The sequence below is a fragment of the Crocuta crocuta genome, unplaced genomic scaffold (assembly GCF_008692635.1).
Source record: "Crocuta crocuta isolate KB4526 unplaced genomic scaffold, BGI_CrCroc_1.0 scaffold190, whole genome shotgun sequence".
In the NCBI taxonomy this organism is placed as follows: domain Eukaryota; kingdom Metazoa; phylum Chordata; class Mammalia; order Carnivora; family Hyaenidae; genus Crocuta; species Crocuta crocuta.
In genome coordinates this window covers 8408334-8433532 of record NW_027527955.1, presented here as the reverse complement: position 1 = coordinate 8433532, position 25199 = coordinate 8408334, and the positions used below count along the sequence as shown (strand labels likewise).

Here is a 25199-nt window from a genome sequence, read left to right as displayed (position 1 = left end):
ACAGAAAATTTACCCCAAAGGAAAGAATAGGAAAAAGTCACAACCAGGGATTTAATCAGTACATATACAAGTAAGATGTCTGAACCAGAATTTAAAAGAATAATCATAAGGGTACTAGCTTGTTTTGAGAAAAGCATAGAAGATACTGGAGAATCCCTTACTGCAGAGTTAAAAGAACTAAAAAAAAATGAGTCAGGTGGAAATAAATCAATGCTATAACCAAGATGCAAAACTGAATGGTGTAATGACATTGAAGATGGATGAAGCAGAGGAATGAATCACTGATATAGAAGATAAAATAATGGAAAATAATGAAGCTGGAAACAAAAGAGGGAAAGATATTGGATCATGAATGTAGACTTAGGGAACTTGGTGACTCCTTAAAGTGTAATGATATTTGTATCATTGGACCTCCAGAAAAAGAGAAAGAAAAAGGAGTAGAAGGTTTATTTGAGCAAATTATTATTGAAAACCTCCCTAATCTAGGGAAGGAAACAAACATTGAAATCCAAGAAGCACAGCGAATTCCCATTAAATTCAACAAAAGCCAGCCATCACCAAGATAGTCAAATTCACAAAATACACAGAAAAGGAAAGAATCCTGAAAGGAGTGAGGGGGGAAGAGTTCTTAACCTACAAGGGAAAACAGATCAGGTTCACAGCAAATATGTTCATAGAAACTTGACGGGCCAGAATGGAGTGGTATGATATATTCAGTATGCTCAATGGGAAAACTATGCAGCCAAGAATACTTCACCCAGCAAGGCATGCACTCATTCGGAATACTGTATCCAGAATAGAAGGAGAGATAAAGAGTTTCCCAGACAAACAAAAACTAAAGGGGTTTGCAACCACTAAACCTGTCCTGCAAGAAATATTAAAGGGACTCTTGGAGGAAAAAAAAGACCAAAAACAACAAATGCCAGAAAGGACAAGAGAATATTACCAAAAACACCAAGTCTACAGGCAACACAATGGTACTAAATTCATACCTTTCAATAGTCATTCTGAATGTAAATGAACTAAATTATCCAATCAAAAGACATAGAGTATCAGAATGGATAAAAAACAAGACCCATCTATATGCTGCCTACAAGAGACTCATTATAGACCTAAAGCCATTTGGAGACGGAAAGTGAGGGAATGGAGAACCATGTATCGTACTAATGGACATCAAAGGAAAGCTGGAGTAGCCATGCTTATCAAATTATATTTTAAACCAAAGACTGTAACTAGAGATAAAGAAGGGCATTATATCACAATTAAGGGGTCTATCAAGAAGATCTAACAATTGTAAACATTGGTGCCCCCAAACTGCAACACCCAAATATAAAAATCAATTAATAACAAACATAAACTCCTGGATAATAATACAATAATAGTAGGGGGCTTTAATAGCCTACTTACAGCAATGGACAGATCATCTAAGCAGAAAATCAACAAGAAAACCATGGCTTTGAGCGACACACTGATCAGATGGACTTAACAGATCTAATCAGAATATTTCATCCTAAAGCAGCAGAATACACATTCTTTTCGAGTATAAATGGAACATTCTCCAGAGTAGGTCACGTACTGGGTCACAAATCAGCCCTCAACAGGTACAAAAAGATCAAGGTCATACCATCCATATTTCCAGACCACAATGCTGTGAAACTTGAAGTGAGCCACAAGAAAAAATTTGGAAAGACCACAAATACTTGGAAGTCAAAGAACATCCTACTAAAGAATTAATGAGTTAACTAGGAAATTAAGAAGAAGAAAAATATATGAAAGCAAATGAAAATGAAAACATGGCAGTCCAAAATTTTGGGATGCAGCAAAGGTGGTCCTAAAAGGGAAGTCTATTGCAATACAGGTCTACCTCAAGAAGCAAGAAAAGTCTGAAATACACAACCTAACCTTACACCTTAAGTAGTTAGGAAAGGAAAAGCAAATAAAGCAGAAAAAGGAAAATAATAAATATTAGAACAGAAATAAATGATAGAGAAACAAATAAAAAAAACAGATCAGTAAAACTAAGAGTAGGTTCTTTGAAAGAGTTAACGCAATTGATAATCCCTAGCCAGACTTACCAAAAAGAAAAGGGAAAGGACCCAAATAAATAAAATCACAAATGAAAGAGGAGCGATCACAACCAACACCCCAAAAATACAGTTATAAGAAAATATTATGTGAAAAATTATATCCCAACAAACTGCAATATGGAAGAAATGGACAAATTTCTAGAAACATACAAATTACCAAAACTGAAACATACAAATTACATAAACTGAAACAAATTGAATCAGTAATAAAAACTCCCAATAAACAAAAGTCCAGGGTTGGATGGCTTCCTAGGGGTTTTTTACCAGAGCAGGAAGAGTTAATACCTATTCTTCTCAAACTGCTACAAAAAAATAGAAGTGGAAGGAAGACTTTCAAACTCTCTCCTACAAGGCCAGGATTACCTTAATCGCAAAATCAAAGACCCCACTAAAAATGAGAATTACAGGGCAATATCCCTGATGAACATGAATGCAAAAATTCTCAAGATGCTAGCAAGTTGAATCAAGCAGTACATTAAAATAACAATTCACCATGATTGAGTGGGATATATTCCTGGGCTGCAGGACTAGTTCAATATTTGCAAATCAATCAACATGATATACCACATTAATAAAAGAAATGATAAGAACTATATGATCCTCTCAACAGATGCAGAAAAAAAAACATTTGATGAATACAACATCCATTCTGATAAAAAAAAATTCAACAAAGTAGGAATAGATGGACCATCCTTCATCATAAAGGCCATGTACAAAAGACCTACAGCTAATATCATCCTCAATGGGGAAAAACTGTGAGAGCTTTTCTTCTGAGATCAGGAACAAGACAGAGATATCTACTCTCACCATTATTATTTAACATAGTACTGGAAGTTTTAGCCTCAGCAGTCAGACAACAAAAAGAAATAAAAGGCATCCAAATTGGCAAGAAGAAGATAGAATTTCACTGCAGATAACATGATACTCTATGTGGAAAACCTGAAAGACTCCACCAAAAAATTGCTAGAACTAATATGTGAATTCAGCAAAGTCGCAGGATATAAAATCAATGTACAGAAATCTGTTGCATTTCTATACACCAATAATGAAGCAACAGAAGAAATCAAGGAATCAGTCCCATTCACAATTGCACCAAAAATAGTAAGACACTTATGAATAAACCTACCTAATAAAGAGGTAAAAGAGCTGTATTCTGAAAACTACAGAACTCTTATGAAAGAAATTGAAAGAGGACACAAAAAAATGGAAAAAGAAAAACATTTTATGTTCATGGATTGAAAGGACAAATATTGTGAAAATATTTATACTATCCCAAATAATCTCCACATTTAAGGCAATAGCTAACACAATACTACCAGCATTTTTCACAGAGCTAGAACAAATAATCCTAAAATTTGTATGGTGCCAACAAAAGACCCCTGATGGCCAGAGCAACCCTGAAGAAGAAAAGCAAAGCTGGAGGTATCATGATCCTAGACTTTAAGCTATATTGCAAAGCTGTAGCCATCAAGACAGTACACTACTGGCACAAAATAGATCAATGGAACAGAATAGAAAACCCCGAAATGGACCCACAATTAAACGATCAACTAATATTCAACAAAACAGGAAAGACTATCCAATGGGGACAAAAATCTCTTCAACAAATAGTGTTGGGAAAACTGGACATTAACATAAAGAAGAGTGAAAATGGACCACTTTTCTACACCATACACAAATATAAATTCAAAATGGATGAAAGACCTAAATGTAAGACAGGAAACCATCAAAATTCTAGAGGAGATAACAGACAGCAGTCTCTTTGACCTCAGCTGCAGCATCTTCCTACTAGACGTGTCTCTGGAGACCAGGGAAACAAAAGCAAAAACAAAGACTTCATCAAGATAGAAGATTCTGCACAATGAGCAAAATAATCAACAAAACTAAAAGGCAGCCTATGGAATGGGAGAAGATATTTGCAAATGACATATCTGATAAAGGGCTAATATGAAAATCTATAAAGAATGTATCAAACTCAACACCCAAAAGACAAATAATGCAGTGATGAAATGGGCAGAAGACATGAATAGACATTTTTTTCAAAGAAGACATCCAGATGGCTAACAGTCACATGAAAAGATGCTCAATATCACTCATCATCAGAGAAATACAAATCCAAACTGTGATGAGATACTACCTCACACCTGTCAGAATGGCTAAAAATAACAGCTACAGATGTTGGCAAGGATGCAGAGAAAGAGGAACCCTTTTTGCACTGTTAGTGGGAAGGCAAATTGTCACAGCCACTCTGAAGAACAGTATGGAGGTTCCTCAAAATATTGAAAGTAGACATATTCTATGATCCAGGAATCACACTACTGGGTATTTACCCAAAGAATACAAAAACACTAATTTGAAATTATATGTGCATCCCTATGTTTATTGCAGCATTATTTACAATACCCAAAGTATGGAAGTAATTCATGTCCATCATTAGATGAATGGATAGATGTATCCATGGATATACATATGGATATATATGGATATGTAATGGAATATTATGCAGCCATAAAAAGGAATGAAATATCACCATTTGCAACAACATGGATGGAGCTAGTACAGAGAACACAGGTTACCTGTGAGTGGGGAGATGGGTAAATTAAGTGAAGAAGATGATGAGTCCTCTTACCTTGATTAACACTAAGTATTATGGAACTGTTGAATTATTATTTTATACACCTGGAACTAATATAACACTTTGTTAATAACAATGGAATTAAAATTTAAAAATAGAAATAAAACACTGGAATGAATAAAGATTACAAAATGGTAATACATGCATTCATTTTGATACTTTGTATATTCCTTCAGCTTTTTATGTGTATAATCATACAAAGTTACTTTCTTAACTTAATACTTCTTTTTTCTTTTTTTATTGACTTGTCCAGGACCTCCACTGTAATGTTGATTAGTACTAAGAGAAGATACCCTTTCCTTGTTCCCAAACTTAGATGGAAAGAATGAGAAATTCCACTATTAAAATGAAGTTTTATAGAAGCTTTTTGTACCTGTTCTTTACCAGATTAAGAAAGTTTTATTTATTTCTAGTTTGCTAGGAGTTGACTCATGAATTGGTGAAAGTGTCAGATATTTTTTCTGCATGTGTGGAGATAATGAAAGGTTTTTCTCTGTTGTTCTGGTATTTTCAAATGTGAAGGCAACCTTTTTTATTCCTAGAATAAATTCCCCATTGGTCTTAATGTATTACTTATCACTACTTCCTATTTGCTAATATCTTATGTACAACATTTTTATATGTTAATGAGAGATACTGACCTTCAATTTTCCATTCTTTGTTTTGAGGGTGGGGAGTAGGAACAGAGGGAGAGAGGGAGAGGGAGAGAGAAAGAGAGAGAGAGAGAGAGAGAATCTTAAGCAGGCTCCATGTGCAGAGCATGTTGTGGGTCTCAATTTCACAACCATGAGATCATTACCTGAGCTGAAAACAAGAGTTGGATGCTCAACCGACTGAGGTACCCATGCACCCCTTTCTTTTTTAATGAAGTGTAGTTGACAAACAATGTAACATTAGTTTTGGGTATACAGCATAGTGATTTGATAAGTCTATATGTTATGCTGTGCTCACCACAAGTGTAGTTACCATCTGTCACCATTAAACACCATTGACTATATTCCCTATGCTGTACATTTTATCCACATGTCTTACTTCTTCCATAACTGGAGGCCTGTATCCTCTACTCACCTTCATGTATTTTGTTCATCCCCACACTCCTCTCTTTGGGAAACATCAATTTGTTCTCTGTATTTATGGGTCTGGCTCTGCTTTTTGTTTGTTTGTTTTGTTTTTAGATTCAAAACAGAAGTAAAATCATATGGTGTTTGTCTGACTTCACTAAGCAAAATACCCTCTAGGTTCACCCATGTTGTTGTAAATGGAAAGATCTCTTTTTTTTTTTTTTTGTGGCTCAGTAATATTCTGTGTGTGTGTGTGTGTGTGTGTGTACCACCTCTTCTTTATCCATTTATCTGTTGGTGGCCACTTAAGATTTCTTCCAGATCTTGGCTATTGTAAATAATGCTGAAATAAACATAGAGGTACAGATATTTTTTTGAATTAGTGTTTTTGTCTTCTTTAGGTAACCCAGTAGTGAAATTACTGGATCATATGGTAACTTTATTTTTAATTTTTTGAGGGACATCTTTTTTTTTTAATAGTTTATTGTCAAATTAGTTTCCACATAACACTCAGTGCTCATCCCCACAAGTGTCCTCCTCCATGCCCATCCCCCCTCCCCCCACATCCATCAGTCCTCAGTTTTTGTCAGCATTCAAGAGTCTCTCATGGACATCTTTACTTTTTCCACAGTGGCTGTACCAATTTGCATTCCTACCACCAGTGCACAAGGTTCCTTTTTCTCCACATCCTCATCAATTTTTGTTACTTCTTGTCTTTTTTATTTTAGCTATTCTGACAGGTTTAAAGTGATATCTCATTGTGGTTTTGATTTCCTAATGGTAAGTGATGTTCAGCGTCTTTTCATGTGTCTGTTGGCCATATGGATGGTCATCTGTTGGTCTTCTTTAAATGTCTTTTCATGTTTTCTTCCTATTTTCAATGGAATAATTTATTTTTTGGTGTTGGGTTGTATAAGTTCTTAATATATTTTGGATATTAACCTCTTTTCAGATGTTTCATTTGCAAATGTCTTCTTCTGTTCACTAGTTTGCTCTTTTGTTTTGTTGCTGATTTCCTCCACCATGCAAAACTTATTTGGGTTTATATTGGTTTATATTTGCTTTTGTTTCCCTTGCCTGAGGTCACATATCTAGAAAAATACTACTATAGTTGATGCCAAAGAGCATACTGGCCTATGTTTTCTTCAAGGAGTTTTATGGTTTCAGGTCTCCCTTTTAGGTCTTTAATCCAGAGTGTTTAATTTTGTTTATGGTATAAAAAAGTGGTCATTTCATTCTTTTGCCTGTAACCTTCCAATTTTCTCAGCACCACTTATTGAAGAGACTGTCTTTTCCTCAGTGTACATTCTTGCCTCCTTTTTCCTAGATTAATTACCCCTATAAGTGTGGATTTATTTCTGGGCTCTCAAGTCTGTTCTATTTGTCTATGTGTCTATTTTTGTGCTAGCACCATACTATTTTGATTACGACAGCTTTGTAGTGTATCTTGAAATCTGGGATTGTGATACCTCCAGATTTGTTCTTTTTTTTTTCTTTCAATATTGCTTTGGCTTTTCGGGATCTTCATGAATTCATACAGATTTTAGGATTATTTGTTCTAGTTCTGTGAATAATACTGTTGGTATTTTGATAGATATTGCATTGATTCCGTAGACTGCTTTGGGTAGTATGGATGTCTTAACAAGATTAATTATTTCAATCTATGAGCATGGAATATCTTTTCAATTGCTCCTTTTTTCCTCAATTTCTTTCACCAACATTTTTAAAAAGGTTATTTATTTTTGATAGAGATTGAGAGCTCTAGCAGGGGAGGGGCAGAGAGAGAGGGAGACAGAGGATCTGAAGCAGGTTCTGTGCTGACAGAAGACAACCCAACATGGGACTTGAACCCACATACTGTAAGATCATGACCTGAGCTGAAGTCTGACATTTAACTGACTGAGCCACCCAGGTGCTCTCATCAGCGTCTTATAGTTTTCAGAAAACAGATCTTTCACCTCCTTTGTTAAGTTTATTTTCAGGCATTCTTTTTGGTGCAGTTATAAATAGAATTGTTTTCATACTTAGTGTACAAAATACAATAGCTTTCTATGTATTAATTTTGTATCCTGCAACTTCATTGAGTTCATATATTCTAATAGCTTTTTTGGTGGGGTCTTTAGGATTTTCTATGTATACAGTATCATATCATCTGCAGATAGTGACAGTAACATCCTCCTTACTAATTTGGATACTTTTTTTTTTCCTTTGTCTTATTGTTGTGGCTAGAGCTTCTAGTAAGTAGTATGTTGAATAAAAGTGGTGAGAGTAGACATCCCTATCTTGTTTCTGGTCTTAAAGGGAGAATTTTCAGGTTTTCACCACGGTGTATGTTTGTCATATATGACCTTTATTATGTTGAGTTATATTCTTCTAAACCCATTTTTTTTTTAGTTTTATCATAAATGAATGTTGAAATTTGTCACATGATTTGTCTATACTTATCAAGATGATCATATAGTTTTCATACTTCATTTTGTTGACTTGGTGTATCACAGTGATTGATTTGCAAATACTGAGCCATGCTTGCAACCCTGGAATATATCCTGCTTGATCATGGTAAATTTTAATGTATTATTGAATGTGCTTTGCTAATATTTTGTTGAGAATTTTTGCTTCTATGTTCTTCAGTGATACTGTTCTGTAGTTTTCTTTCCTTCTTTCCTTTTTTTCTTGTAATGTGTCTGGTTTTACTATCAGGGTAACGCTGGCCTCATAGAATATAGTTCAAAGTTCTCCTTCCTTTGATTTTTTTTTGGAATAGATTGAAGGGAATTGGTATTAACTTTTCTTTAAATATTTCGCAAATTCACCTGTGAATCTATCTGGTCCTTGAATTTTGTTTGTTGGGAGTTTTTTGATAAAGAGTTCAATTTTGTTAGTAGTAATTTGGTTTTCTAATTTGCATTTCTTCCTGATTCAGTTTAGAAAAATTGTATATTACTAGGAGTTCATTTATTTTTTTCTAGGTTATCCAATTTGTTGGCATATAATTTTTGTAGTACTTGGATATAATCCTCTGTATCTCTGTGGTGGTCTTTGTTACCTCTCTTGTTTCTAGTTTCATTTGGTTCCTTCATTTTCTTGATCAGTCTGACTACAGATTTGATTTTTTTTTTTTCATTTTGAAAGAATCAGCTCTTCATTTCATTGCCTTTTTCTATTCTTTCACTATTTCATTTATTTCTGCTCTGATTTTCTCTAAATAAAAAGATAGAGAGAGGGAGAGAGCATGAGCAAGGAAAGGGCAGAGGGAGAGGAAGAGAGAATCTCAAAATCTCAAGTACACTCCACATCCAGTATGGAGATAGATGTGGGGCTTGATCTCACGAGTATGAGATCATGACCTGAGCCAAAATCAAGAGTCAGACACTTGGGGCACCTAGATGGCTCAATCGGTTAAGTGTCTGACTGCAGCTCAGGTCATGATCTTGTGGTTTGTGAGTTCAAGCCCACGTCAAGCTCTGTGCTGACAGCTCGGAGCCTGGAGCCTGCTTCAAATTCTGTGACTCCCTCTTTCTCTGTCCCTCCCCTGCTTGTGTTCTCTCTCTCTCTGTCTCTCTCTCCCTCTCTCTCTTTCTCCCTCTCTCCCTCTCTCTCTCTCAAAAATAAATAAACATTAAAAAAAAAAAAGGAAAAAGTCAGATCTTAACTGACTGCTCTACCCAGGTGCCCCTTTGTTCTGATTTTTATTAAATCCTTCCATCTACTAGTATTGGGATTTATTTTTCTTTTCCTAGTTTCTTTAGGTAAATTTAAACTGAGATTTTTCTTGTTTCTTCAGGTCAGCTACTATCTCTATAAATATCCCCCCTTAGGACTATTTTCTCTAGGTCTCAAAAATTTTATTTTTTTATTAAAAAAAAATTTTAATGTTTATTTTTGAGAGAGACAGGGACAGAAACAGAGTACAAGCAGGGGAGGGCAGAGACAGAGGGAGACACAGAATCAGAAGCAGGCTCCAGGCTCTGAACTGTCAGCACCGAGCCTGAGATGGGGGCTTAAACCCATGAACTACTATATCATGGCCTGAACTGATTTGTTTCCATGTATTTTTAACTTTGGTCTTTATTTTTCTTGTTGACTCATTTGTTGTTTAGTGGCATGTTGCTTAGCCTCTCTTGTTTGGTTTTCCAATTTTTTCTTATGATTGATTTTTATTTCATCTCATTGTGATTAGAAAGAATATATGATATGGCTCAATCTTTTTAAATTTATTGAGACTTGTTTTGTAGCCTATTATGTGATCTATCTTGGAGAATGTTCCGTGTGCATATAAAAAGAATGTGTATTCTGTTTTTGTATAGCATGTACTGTATTTATCTGTTAGGTCCATCTGACCTAATGTGTTGTTCAAAGATACTGCTTTTTTATTGATATTTTGCCCATATACTCTATCTGATTGATATAAGTACTGTATTAAAGTCCCCTACTATCACTGTATTACTCTTTCTTCCTTTATGTCTGTTAAAACTTGCTTTATGTATTTAGGTTCTCCATTATTGGATACATAAATATTTATAATTGTTATATTACCTTGTTCAATTGACTCCTTTCTCATTATGCAGTGCTCTTCTTTGTCTCTTGTTAGTCTTTAAGGTCTACTTTGTGATATAAATGTTGCTACTGTGGATTTTTCCCCCACTTCCTTTTGCATGAAATATCTTTTCCATCCATTCACTTTCAGTCTGAGTATATCCTTATATCTGAAGTGGGTGTCTTGCAGGCAGAAATATAGATGAGTCTTGTTTTTCATCCATTCTGTCACCCCTATGCCTTTTGATTGGAGCAGTTAGACCATTTACATTTTAAAAAATTGTTTTTATTTCTTTTGAGAGAATGAGAGAGCATGTGCACACAAGTGAGGCCAGGGCAGAGAGGAAAGACAGAATCCCAAGCAGGCTCCATGCCATCAGCGCAGAGCCAGATGCCAGACTCGAATTCACAAACTGTGAGATCATGACCTCAGTGGAGATCAAGACACTTAACCAACTGTGCCACCCAGGCACCTCTAGACCATTTACATTTGAAGTAATTATTTTCAATGTGTACTTATTGGCATTTTTATTATTTTTCTGGGTTTTTTTTAGTTCGTCTCAATTATTTCTCCTTCCTCCCTTTTCTTCAGTTTATGACTTTCTCTAGTGTTATGCCCAGCTCTCTTTTTTTGTGTGTGTATCTATTATAGGTTTTAGGTTTGTGTTTACCATGAAGTTTGGATATAACATTCTAAGTATATAGCAGTCTATATTAAGTTGGTCATTTAATTCAAACACACTCTAAAGGAATTTTTTTACTCCTTCCTCCATGTTTTATGTATATGTTGTCATATTTTTATCTTTTTATTTATAATTTTCTTCTAGTTATGGCCTTTTCTTTTTCACTTAGAGAAGTCCCTTTAATATTACTTATAAGGCTGGCTTAATGGTGATAAACTTCCTTTGCTTTGATTGAGAAACTCTATCTCTTCTTCAGTTCTGAATGAAAACCTTGCTGGTGGAGTATTCTTAGTTGCAGGTTTTTTCCTTTCAGCACTTTGAATATATCATGCTACTCCCTTCTGGGCTGCAGAGTTTCTGCTGAGAAATCAGCTGATAGCCTTATTGGAGTTTTCTTTGTATATAACATTTTGCTTCTTTCTTGTTGCCTTTAAAATTCTCTTTATAACATTTGACATTTTAGTTATTCTGTGTTATGCTGTGAACCTCCTTGGGTTCATCTTGTTTGGAACTCTCTTGCTTTCTGAACATGGATGTTACTTTCTTTCCAAGGTTAGGGAAGTTTGCAGCTATTATTTCTTCAAATACATCCTCCACTTTCTCTCTCTCCTCCTCCTGGGGCCCCTATAGTGCAAATGTTTGCTTGTTTGATGTTGTCCAAGAGATCCCTTAGTGTACCCTCATTTTTAAAAATTCTGTTTTCTTTTTGTTGTTTGGCTTCTGTGTTTTCCATTTCTCTATCTTCTAGATCACTGATCTGTTCACCTTTAGCTAGGCAACTATTGATTTTTCATTTCAGTTATTATATTCTTAAACTCCAATTGGTTCCTTTTTGTTTTCTCTCTTTTGAAGTTCTCTTTGAGGTCTTCCACTTTTATCTACAGTCCACTGAGCATCTTTATGATCATATCTTTAAACTCTTTATCAGGCATATTGCTTATCTCTGTTTCATTGTAATTCTTTCTCTGAGGTTTTGTCTTGTTCTGATATTTAAAGCATATTATCTCCCCATCTTACTTGATTTTCTGTATTTGTTACTACGAGTTAGGCAGAACAGCTTCTTCTAAACTTGAAGGAATGGTCTTGTGTATGGTCAACCCCTGTGTACCCTGTGTGTGCCTAGTGACTTTGAGAGGCTGGCTAGAGTTGTGGCTTGTGTGTTCAGTGGGTGGGGCCCTCCATACTGGGGCTATCCTGGGAGGTGGCCACAGGTGAAGTGAATCCGGGCTGGGTCATTCCTGGGGATGTCCACATAGAGGGTGTCCTGGCAGGACAGCTGAAGTTGGTGCCAGCCAGTGTGCCCATGGCTCTCCATGCAGAAAGTACCCTGGCAGGGTGACTAGAGTTGAGGCGGGGCACAAGCTGGGAGGTCTTGGGACACTCCACACAAGTGGTACTCTGGCAGGACAGCTGTTACTGAAGTGGGTGCCAGCCAGGGTGTCCTAGGGTCTCCACACAGGGGTCCCCTGGCAGGACTGATGAAGCTGAGGTGGTTATAGGTCAGGGTGGCCCAGGGTGCTCATTGCAGTACAGAGGGCAGGTTGGTTGGAGCCAAAGCAGTTATGAACCAGAAGGTCCTAGAGCACTCTGTGCTAGAGGTGCCTGAGCAAGCCATCTGAGGTTAATGTGGTATAGGCCTGCCATGTTCCAGGATGCTTTGCACCTTTGTGACTTTGATACAATGACTAGAGGTGTAGTATCCACTACCTACCAGGAGTGTCCTGGTGTGTGCCATACTGGGGACACCTTGGTGGGATGGATGGAGCTCATGTGGGCTAGGGGCCCAGGGCTCACCGAGGTTGTATGCAGCCTGTGTACCCAGACCCTGCCCCTATACACACTATCAACATGGAGGGGAACATAAACCATGACACTCAACAGCCTGTCCAATCCAGAGAGAGTTCTAGGAGCTCCCCAACCATTTGGCAGAGTTCTAGGACTAGATGTTTTATGTTCTAATTGCCCTTTTAAACTATGGCTTTTTTCTGTGCCCCAGGGCAGATGAATCTCTTCCTAGACCCACAGTTTACAGCATCAGAGGTGGGGGCTCCCTTCATTACTGCGTCTCCCTCTCTCTTGCTGTTCTCTGTGATTTTTCTATCTTTTATTGTGCAGGAGCTGTTCAGTTTGCCCTCAGTTCTTCAAGAGTAATTATTTGATTAGTATGTGTAGATATGGTGTGTCCATGGGGAAGATGAGTTAAGGGTCTTCTTATATCACCTGCTTGAAATGGAATCTCAATTTTCCTTATCAGCTGGTCTGCAATGACCTAACCTGGGGAACCCCATATCTGCTCCACATGCTTTCATCCTCCATTAGGCTAGCTGGGTGTGTTCTTATGTGATGGCAAAATGTAAGAGCTGGAGTGGAATCTTACAAGGGCTTTTGCAAGTTCCTGCATTGTGTCATTCCATTGACTAAGTCAACTCATGTGATAGAGCCAATATTGGAGAGCAAGAGCACTACAAGGGAGATGCAGAGAAGGATAAAGTGTTTGGACAATTAGTGAAATCATTCTACCTTATCCTAAGGCATGGAAATTTCTATACATGCGAAAACCTTTCAAACAATAATTAGTACGTATTTATAGTCCTGAGACTTGAGCAGTCGAATAAAATCCATTTGTAAATGTTCAAAAAGGTCTTGAGGAGAGTATGAATTATATCTTATCTGTGTTATGCTACTTATAAATAAGACATGATTCTTCTACTCCCTTTGCCAATTTTGAAAAATTTCCTAAACCTCTATTGAATGTGGAAACTACTTTATCCATTCTATAATGGGAATAGTTATGGAGTAATTTGACCAGCGTCCATTGGATGGATCATGTCACTTCAAGATAGTCATCCTCAAATTACCAGAATTCTTCCCTGGGAATAAAGCATCCTTTGCCAATATTGCTTTTAAGTAGGTTGAGCTGATGACCATGAGTTAATTATAACATATCTAAGTTGATTCCTTTCTCTTTTGTAGATTTGGTGGTGGTAAATAGAAAGTTAGCAACACTTAATATTAGCTAGGGCATTAAAAAGCCACAAACTTCATTAGCTTGTAAGTCAAAGCAAAGGCACTACTCTTGGTTTCTAGGGTGGTTGCTAGACTTTTTTTTTTTTTTCACTTATTACACTGAAATATCCTACAATCTCTGTAGGATATTGATGAAGTTCTAATAAGTCATCTTTTTATCATTTTCAATCAACATATGCGGAGAAGTAATAAATCATCGTTTTCATAAAATCCATAAATCATGAACCATCCCCAAAGGATATCTATGATCCATATAACTATTTAGCCCCCTTTATTGCCAGAATGCAGGCTCCTGTCTGAGCTATTAGTTCAGCTACCCGGGTAGACTGGGGAATCGGGAATGGAGCCGCTTCAGTCCTTGTGCATTCAATGATAACAACATACCCTGTACAGAGGACGCCTTTGTCATTTTTAAGATAAAAGCCATCTACAAAGTAATTTAACTCAAATTTGACGAAAGAGTGCAAGATTCAGATCTTGGCCTAATTAAATCCTGATAGAATGCAAGCAGTCATATGGTTCCCCTTCACTCTTAAGAGAGAATAAATTTGCAGAACTATATTTTGAACAACTATGAATAGTGATATGCAGAGCAAACAGTGGAATTTCATGAGTAGTAAATTCGCTAACAGAAATGTCAAGTGTTGCCTAGAAGTAGCAAGAATTGTGCATACATGGGAATGAAGAAGCAAGCATTATGGTGGAAGTGTCAACAAGTCTGGCCAGTGCTGCCACCACATGCAAGCAGAGAGGGTGTACCTTCATCTCCAAATCAAGGAAAATGCTAAGATAGACAATAGACTTCTGGTATAAAGTATTCTGTTTAGGTAATATTTGAGTTAATACTGTGTGAACACAGAGAGGGGTTTGGCATATTCAGAACAAGAGTAGAGAGCATTTTTCATTTTTACATCCCAAGGAAGAGTTAGGAATTGTAAATTTAGTAAGCCCATGCAAAGGCTGAGCTATTGAGAGAAGGAGATCTACATCATCTACAGTTCTAAAAATCTTAGTTATCTTTTCTTGTTGACCTTGGTACAATTGGATATTCTTTATTCTGTCTGAGGATGGAAACTATCCATTTGTCCTCAAAAATGTAGTTTCTTCCTCAAAAAGTTAAAACTAGAACTACCCTATGACCCAGCAATTGTGCCTACTAGGTATTAACCCAAAGGACACAAAAATACTGGTTTGAAGGGGCACATGCACCCCGATGTTAATAGCATTATTATCAACAATAGCCAAACTATGGAAAGAACCAAAATGTCCATCAACTGATGAATGGATAAAGAAGAAATATGTGTATAGACACACACTCACACACAATGGAATATTAACCATCAAAAAGAAGGAAATCTTAACATTTGTAATGACATGGATGGCACTGGAGTGTATTCTAAGCAAAAATAATTTAGAGAAAGACAAATACCATATGGTTTCACTCCTATGTGGAATTTAAGAAGCAAAACAGATCAACAGAGGGGAAGAGGAAAAAAGACAGAGACAGAAGCAAACCAATCATAAGAGACTCTTAACTACAGAGAACAAACCTAGGGTTGATGGAGGGAAGAGGTCGGGGAATAGGCTAAATGGATGATGAGTATTAAGAGGGCACTAGTTGTGATGAGCACTGACTGTTACATGTAAGTGGTGAATCACTAAATTCTGCATCTGAAACCAATTTTACCACATATGTTAACTAACAAGGATTTAAATAAAAACTTGAAAAAAAATTTTAATGTAGTTTCTTGGCAGAGTTGAACTTTCTCTTAGATGTTTTTTGTCTCTATTCAGCTAATTGGTTTAATAAGTATTTGGAATCTTCAGATAAACTATTCAGATCAGAAAACACAGCAGCAAATTCTTCATGTATTGAGTCCAGGATGGACTCTTAAAGAAAACTCAAATTCTTGAGTTGTTTTAAACACATAGAGAAATATGAAGGTGATTTTTTAAATCTCTAAGCTTAGCCATCCAGGCATATTAATTTTTTCATAAAAATCAAATACTATCCTTAAGTGTGGGTATACTAAAGAAGATTGCACATAAATTAACCACTGTAACATATTTACTTGTTCCAAGAATAAAGGTCAAGACAGTATTCTAATGGTTCCATGATATTTCATTAGTGCTTTAATCAATCTTGGATTAATGTTGGATATGTAAGTGTCACCAGTATTATTAATGCCACAGCCGAGACACAAAGCCTTTTCTGGATAGATTCCTAGGAGTAAAGTTACCTGGTTATGGAGTATTGAGTATTTTTAGGGTTTTCAATATATATATTGCCAAATCCATTGTGTTAGCAATGAAAGAAATATTTCATTTTCATGCCACTTTGCCACCATTGGATTTTCTCATTAAAAAGGAAAAGGCTAATTTTATGGGGGAAGATGGGATTTTATTGTTTTAGACTTCTTTTGGTGGGGCTGAATATTTATCTATGTAGGTTGTTACATAGTTAGATTTTCTCTTTTATGGGGACGCCTGGGTGGCTCAGTCGGTTAAGCGTCTGACTTCGGCTCAGGTCATGATTTCGCAGTTCATGAGTTCGAGCCCTGCATCAGGCTCTGTGCTGACAGCTCAGAGCCTGGAGCCTGCTTCAGATTCTGTGTCTCCCTCTCTCTGCCCCTCCCCTGCTCATGCTCTGTCTCTCTCTGTCTCAAAAATAAAATAAAAACATTTAAATTAAAAAAAATATTTTTCTCCTTTATGAATTTAGTTATGTCCTAGGTCCATTTATCTATAGGTTGAGGAGATACTATTTAAATTGTTGTTATAAGTTACTAGTTTATACTAGTATAACTAATTTATAGATAATACTAGACATAGTCCCCATTCACTAAATTTTTTATCTAAAAAATATTCTCCTCTGTTATATGTTTGCTGTACTGCAGCATTTTTTAAAATAGAAATTTCAAATTTTTATAAAGTCAAACCTAAATCTGTTGATCTTCCATTGATTTAACAGTGCTTTTCCTTATCCAAAGAAGTGGTTAATGGTCACTTAAATTTCTTAGAGATATTTGTGTTTCTTTATATTTGATTCCTCAGTCAATCTGGATTTTATTTTGGTATAAAGGATCTCATCAATTTTTGATGTGTATGAGTCTATCCCCCCATCTCAGTATTATGCAGACTCAGAGTGTTTATCTTTTTTACTTACTATTTCCTCCTGATAGTTTAACTGATTGATCATTTTGATATCTTAATTTTTCTTTTCCTCAATACGAAGCCAGGAAACATTGCTCAGGGTACTATACTCATCCATTTTTGAGCTTTCTTACAGTTCTTTTGTTGTACAGATATACATATGTGTGTGTATTTCAGATAAATTTACTGGAAATATTGTATTAGTATGCTGATAGTAGCCATTTTAAACAATCTCTATGTGAAAAGTTATACATGTATGCACAAATTTGTGTCTATATACATATATATAAATGTATTTATATAAATATATAAATACATACATAAATGTATACATATATACATTTATGCACACATATGTATTTATTTTAGAAAATATGAAAACAAAGATGATCCAAAAAAGCCTCCATATTGCCACATTTAACTAAAATTAACATAATATGTTTATCTTTTTCTATCATGCATATAATACCATAATCCTACCATATCACATCATGTATATCATACATGTCCAGTGTCATGCATATTACACACAATCGTACTATACATTTTTGCATTTATTTATTCATTTAAAGGTGCATAGATAGATTGTAATATCCAAATCATTATCTAAAAAACCTATCTATTTAGAAAATAAGAACCACATATTTCTGTGAATTCATAATTCAGAACAGCTTTACTTAAAGCCAGTTAACTTTCTCTGGTAGTTTTACACTGTGTATTTATAGTAGAGATTAATCAGAATAGTCAAGCACAACTTTGTGGGCTATTTGGAAGCCATCAGGAGATGAGATAGGCTTGGAATGTACATACTCAGTCTTCCCTAAAACGTACTAAGTGAGGGACAAGTGAATAAAAGGTAATGACTAGGGCCACCTGGGTGCCTCAATTGGTTAAGCGTCTAACTCCTTATTTTGGCTCAGGTCATGATCTCACGGTTGATGAGTTTGAGCCTCTTGTCGGACTATGCACTAACAGTTCAGAGCCTGCTTGGGATTCTCTCTATCTCTCCCCCTCTCTCTGTTTCTACCCCACTCTCGTGTTCCCTCTCTTTCTCAAAATAGATAAATTAAAAAAAAAAAGGTAATGACCATTATAGCTTACTCTTGAGGAATGGTTTCTGTTGGTGCCACGTGCATTTATGTAACAAATGTGTTTCTTTTTCTAGGAAGTTGTGCGCTTCCTAGATACCAAGCATCAAGACCACTATCAAGTCTACAATCTATGCAGTATGTACATGGTCAGATATTTTGCTACTATCAATAGAAAACAGATCACTGCATATAAGAAGATGATTCCGTTTTTACATTTAATTTAATCTTAAGTATTTGGTGGTGGTGGAAAATCTCCTTGTTGCACTGGCTCTATTTTGTAGGAAAAGATAGATCAATAGTATAAATGCCTGTGAGGGCGGCAGGAGGCGTAAGTGGAGACAGAGCCATTTGAGGCTGAATCTGCTCTAATGGTATTAGGATTAGGAAAATACTTCTATTTTTCCTGCCAGCTTGTGTTTTGAAGACAGACAATTCAACAAATACATTTCTTTTTTTTTTTATTTTTTTAATGTTTTATTTATTTCTGAGAGACAGAGAGAGAGAGAGAGAGAGAGAGAGCGCGAGCAGAGGAGGGTCAGATAGAGAGGGAGATACAGAATCTGAAACAGGGTCCAGGCTCTGAGCTGCCAGCACAGAGCCCGGCACGGGGCTCGAACCCATGAACTATGAGATCATGACCGGAGCCGAAGTCCGACACTTAACCAACTGAGCCACCCAGATGCCCCAACAAATACATTTCTAATTCACTAGGAGTGGAGTGTGAGCAGAACAAAACCCCAATTTAAAAAAAAAAATGCAAGTAGTCAATAAACAAGGAAAAATATGCTCAAAAAGCAAAACCCTGTAGAAAACAGATTATATCCCAGCTTACTGCTCTCTTGACTTTTCCTCTTCCTGTGTATTAAATAAACATTTCCAGGAGGCAAGCACTCTGGTTGGCCACATTTGCTTCTGATCTGTGGTGTCTGTCTACCCTATGATAATATGATGAGTAGCCTGCTAGAAAATTAAAAGTAAATCCTGTTAAACCCAAATGAATTGTGCTTAGGTTACTCAAGGTGGACTAACCACTACTAGCTCTGTTTTTCAGACCCTTAATATTCTTACAGCGGCAAGAGCCAGTCAGAAACCTCCTTTTAAAAGGTGGATAAGGAATTTATAATACAAACATATAACTTATTCATAATTTGATTATTTACTATGTTATTTAGGCATAGAGATATGACCCATGCATCTTTTCTTCTAGGTGAAAGAGCTTATGATCCTAAGTACTTCCATTACAGGGTCCGGCGAATCATGATTGATGATCACAATGTCCCCACACTAAGGTAAGTTTTATGCCAAGTTGGCTATCAAAAGAAAGCTAAATACACTGGGCTTGATTTGTGGCTGTTATTTTAATTCAATTAAAATTTTACATTTGAAATCAGTGAGATGCTGGCATTCACCAAGGAAGTAGAGGAGTGGATGGCTCAAGATGATGAAAACATCGTAGCAATTCACTGTAAGGGAGGCAAAGGTAAAAACCTTTTTTAATTTCCCTTTTTCTAAATATTAATACATTACAGTACCAGGACAAGATACAGCTGTTAATTAGTATTAGCAATTATTAACATTTTTAATAAATTATTTAAATGTTTATTATTTATTTTTTGAGAGAGAAACAGAGACAAGAGTGTGAGCTGGGAAAGGGCAGAGAAAGAAAGGGAGACACAGAATCTGAAGGAGACTCCAAGTTGTCAGCACAGAGCCCGACTCAGGGCTTGAACCCACAAACTGTGATATCATGACCTGAGCTGAAGTCGGACGCTTAACTGACTGAGCCACCCAGGCACCCCAGTTATCAACATTTTTTGATGTTAGCTTCAAGACTGAAGGAAGGGAAGGAAAGAGGAAAGAGAGAGGGTGGAAGGTAAAGGCTAAGGAAGGGAAGAAAATAGGAATAACAGAAGTAAGGAAAGTTGAGCATATTTTTTCTTGTTTATGACTGTCTGCGTTTCTTTGTTTTTGATTGCCAAAATATCTATGAAAACAAAACCGTGTTTAATTTTAGAAATTGTCAGAGCACTTTTATTGAAGATTGTTCTTAAATTTTGTGAGAACCTTTTAAAGTTAAGGAGCCAACAGTGATGCTATTTCAAAAACCAAAAATCAGTAGAATTTTTGTAGTATAGAGATACAAAGAAGTTGATTTTTGTGAGGTAAAATGGAAAAAAAAGTGTGCAAATTCAGTCAAGTCAAGTTAGATTTTCTCTCATTCGGCTTTAGGCTTTTAGTAATTATCTAATCATATTTTTACAGTTTTTGACAAAGAATTACATTTTTGGTGGGCTACAAAACAGTTTTTTATTGCATTCCAGGAAAACACAATACTTTAACACTACCTTAAAAAATAAAAAAATAAAATAAATAAAACTGCCTTATATAATTGAGTAGAATCCAGTTTTAGTCTTATCTGAAAAAAATTGTTTCAAGCCCATTAATTAGTAGGTAGATTCTGTCTTTAGTTCCATAGGTTGAAACATTCTGGATATGCAGTTTATAATACCAGGGATAAATGAAGAATATAGAGGTGGAATCATACGGAATTTAGAGTTTTGGACCATCTCTTATTTACAAAAATGGTCATTTCATGTGGCTTAACCTAATATATTATCATGCAAGCATTTGGCTTCTGTTTTCCAAAGCTAATTCCCTGCTTGGAGGATAACATTTCAAATTTCATTTTTAAATTTTTTTTGAGGGGGGGACTTAAAACTGTTTTGTGTTCACAAGTCTTTTATTGACTTCCCTTTAGGACTGTTTGGAGGGCTGGTATTCAGCCGGTATGTACCAGAGTAGCCTCTTTTTTCCAAGTTTTCATTCATATTGTTTTGCTTTCTTCTTGCTGGTTGGTGCCTATACATTACCAGTAGTATCATGATAGTCAAAATATTTTATTATTGATTTATGAGACTGCTTTAAATGAAGTGGATGCTAATTTTTTAGTATAGTTGACACAAAGTGTTAAAATAAAAACACTAATTTGAAAAGATCTATGCACCCCTATTTATTGCAGCATTAAGTACAATAGCCAAGATATAGAAGAACCCAAACGTCCATCAATAGATGAATGGATAAAAGGGATGTGGGGTGTGTAAGTGTGTTCTATGTTTATGTATGTGTGTGTATGCATACACATGCAATGGAATATTACTCAACCATAAAAATTGATTTTTATTAGTAGTTTATATTACAAATATCTCCTCCCACAATGTCTTTAACTTGATTATGATTTATTTTGTCACAGGAGCCATTCTACACTGTATGTTTATTAGCTTGGATTTAAATAAAATTAAAAAAAGAAAACTAAAAATATAAAAAGAAACTAAAAAAAGACATATTTATAATTTTGAGTGTAGTGAAATTCATCAGAGTGTGTGTGTGTGTGTGTGTGTGTGTGTTTGTATGCAGTTCATGCTTTTTGTCCTGTTTAAGAAATTCAGCCTGTACACTGGGGTAGTGAGAGTATTCTCACTTATAAAATATTAAACTTTCATTTATTTATTTATTTTAAATGTTTGTTTATTTTTGAGAGAGAGAGAAACAGAGTGTGAGTGGGGGACGGTCAGAGAGAGAGAGGGAGACACAGAATCTGAAGCAGGTTCCAGGCTCTGAGCTGTCAGCACAGAGCCCAACGCGGTGCTCAAACCCAGGAACCGGGAGATCATGACCCAAGCTGAAGTCCGCCGCTTAACTGATTGAGCCACCCAGGTGCCCCTAAACTTTTATTTTTTACATTGAGGCCTCTAATCTAACTGAGATTTGGGGAGGGAGGTGTTTTTGTTCATACTGATAGACAGTTGTCCTAACACCATATATTGTAGGCTCATTTATCCCCCCATTGATTTATCGTCCCTTCTTAGTCATGTACCAAGTTGTGATAGAAGTTTGGGACTGTTTCTGAGTTCTTGATACCGCACTATTGAAATTTTTTATTTAGAAAAGTTTTTATTAAAGTATAGTTGATACAACATGTTACATTAGTTTCAGGTGTACAACACAGTAATTCGACAAGTCCATACATTATGCAATCCTCCGATCAAGTAAAGCTACAGTCCATCACTATGCAATGCTTTTATGATACCTTTGACTTACTGCTTTAGAATATCGCTGACTGTATTCTCTGTGCTGTACCTTTCATCCCCTTGACTTATTCATTCCATAACTGGAGGTCCGTACTTCCCACTCCCCTTCACCCATTTTTCCCAAAGCCTTACATCCCTCCCCTTTGGCAACAACCACTTTGCTTTCTGTATTTATAGGTCTGTTTCTGCTTTTTGTTTTTTTACAATCCACATTTAACTGAAATAATTCAGTGTTTTTCTTCCTCTGACTTCTTTCACTCAGCAGAATACCCTCTAGGTTCCTTCATGTTGTCACAAATGGTATAACCTCATCCTTTTATGGCTGAGTAATATTCCATTGTGTATATATACCACTGCTTCTTTATCCATTCACCTGATGATGGGCACTTGGGTTGCTTCCATACCTCGGCTATTGCAAATAATGCTGCAGTGACCAGAGATCTGATCATATGTTTTGAATTAGTTTTTTGTGTTCTTTGAGTAAATACTGAGTAGCAAAATTACTGGATCATATGACCATTCTCTTTTTAAGGAATCTAAAGAATTTTAAGGAATTCTATTTTGAGGAAACTCCATACTATTTTCCATAGTGGCTACACCAATTTACATTCTCACCAACACTACACCAAGTTTCCCTTTTCTCCACATCCTCATTATCACTTGTTATTTCTTTTTAATTCTAGCCATTTGGATAAGGCTATATTGGGGAAGGTTATATTTAATTATGATTTTGATTTGCATTTACCTGATGATTAGTGATGTAGAACATTGTTTCATATGTCTTTTGGCCATCTGTTTGTCTTCGGAAAAATGTTTATTCAGGTCCCCTGCCTCTTTGGATTATTTGGGGGTTTTTCGGTATTGAGCTGTGTAAGTCATTTATAGATTTTGAATTATTAACACCTTATCAGATATGACATTTGCAAATATCTTCTCCCAGTCATTGGGTTGGCTTTTCATTTTGTTGATGGTTTCCTTAGCTGTGTAAAAGGTTTTTATTTTGGTGTAGTCCCAAAGGTTTATTTTTGTTTTTGTTTCCCTTGCTTGAGGACACATATCTAGAAAGATGTTGTCACAGCTGATGTCAGAGAGCTATCTGCCAATGTTTCCTTCAAGTAGTTTCATGGTTTCAGGTCTCACATTTGGATCTTTCATTCATTTTTAATTTATTTTTGTGTAGGGTATAAGAAAGTGGTCCAGTTTCATTCTTTTGCATGCGTCTCTCCAGTTTTCCCAGCACCTTTTATTGAAAACACTTTTTCCCATTGCACATTCTTGTTTCCTTCATCCGAGATTAGTTGACCCTATAACTGTGAGTTTCTGGGCTCTCTATCTGTTCTAGTGTTCTATGTTTGTCCTTTTGTGCCAATCCCATACTCTTTGATTACTACACCTTTGTAGCGTATCTTGAAATCTGGGATTGTGATGCCTTCAATCTTGTTCTTTTTGGAGATTTGCTTAGGCTATTTTAGGGGTCTTCTGTGGTTTCATACAAATTTTAGGGCTATTTTTTCCTAGTTGTGTGAAAAATGATATATATGTTGACAGTGATTGCATTAACTCTATAAATAGCTTTTGGATAATATGAACATTTTAACAATAGTTAGTCTTCAGTTCATGAGTGTGGGCTGCCTGTACATTTGTTTGTGTTGTCTTCACTATCTTTCATCAATGTTTTATAGTTTTCTGAGTGCAGGCTTTTCCCCTCCTCGGCTAAGTTTATTGTAAGATATTTTATTATTTTTAGTACAGTTGTAAATGGCACTCTTTTCTCAATTTCTCTTTCTGCTACTTCATTAGGAGTGCATAGAAATACAATGAATTTCTGTAAGTTGATTTTGTATCCCGCAACCTTACTGAATTTATTAGTTCTAGCAGTTTTTTGGTGGAGTCTTTAGGGTTTTCTATATATAGTATCATGTCACCTGCAAAGAATTTTACTTCTTCTTTAGCCATTTGGGTGCCTTGTCTGCTGTAGCGAGGACTTCCAGCACTATGTAGAATAAGTGTGATGAGTAGACATCTTTGTCTTGTTCCTGATCTTAGGGGAAAGGCTCTCAGTTTTTTACCGTTGTGTATGATGCTAGCTTTAATTTTTTTATATGTGGTCTTTACTATGTTGAGGTATGTTCCCTCTAAACCTACGTTGTTGAGGGTTTTTATTACACATGGATATTGTATTTGGTCAAATGCTTTTTCTACATCTGTTGAAATGATCATATGGCTCTTATCTTTTCTTTACTGATGTGATGTATCATGTCAATTGATTTGTGTATATCGATCCACAGTTGCATCCCAAGTATAAATCTCACTTGATCATAGTGAATGATCTTTTTAATGTATTGGATTCAGTTTACTAAAATTTTGTTGAGGATTTTTGCATCTGTGTTCATCAGAGATATCAGCCCATAGTTCTCACTCTCTCTCTCTCTCTCTCTCTTTGTAGCACCTTTGTCTGGTTTTGGTATCAGAGTAATATTGGCCTCATAGAATAAATAAGTTTCCTAATTTCCTTCCTCTTATTGTTTTTGGAATAGTTTGAGAAGAATAGGCATATACTCTTCTTTAAATGTTTGGTAGAATTCACCTGTGAAGCCATCTGGTCCTGGGCTTTTATTTGTTGGAAGTTTTTGAATACTGATTCAACTTCATTGCTGGTAATCAGGTAAATGTATCCTATTTCTTCCTGATTCAGATTTGGAAAGTTATATATTTATAAGAATTTATGCATTTCATCTAAGTTATCCAATTATTCACATACAATTTTTCCTAATCTCTTATAAACCTTTGTATTTCTGGAGTATTGGTTATTATTTCTCCTCTTTCATTTGTGATTTT

General features: G+C 35.8%; 1 protein-coding gene across 1 annotated transcript in view; it reads left to right on the top strand.

Moving 5' to 3' along the window:
- Window positions 1–25199, top strand: part of LOC144222111 (phosphatidylinositol 3,4,5-trisphosphate 3-phosphatase TPTE2-like) — a 165684-nt gene that overhangs the window by 98346 nt on the left and 42139 nt on the right. Inside the window, exons 9-11 of the mRNA XM_077752641.1 lie at window positions 18348–18408; window positions 19481–19562; window positions 19665–19753. Of these exons, the coding sequence (XP_077608767.1) occupies window positions 18348–18408; window positions 19481–19562; window positions 19665–19753 (232 nt within the window). The remainder of the gene's footprint in view (window positions 1–18347; window positions 18409–19480; window positions 19563–19664; window positions 19754–25199) is intronic.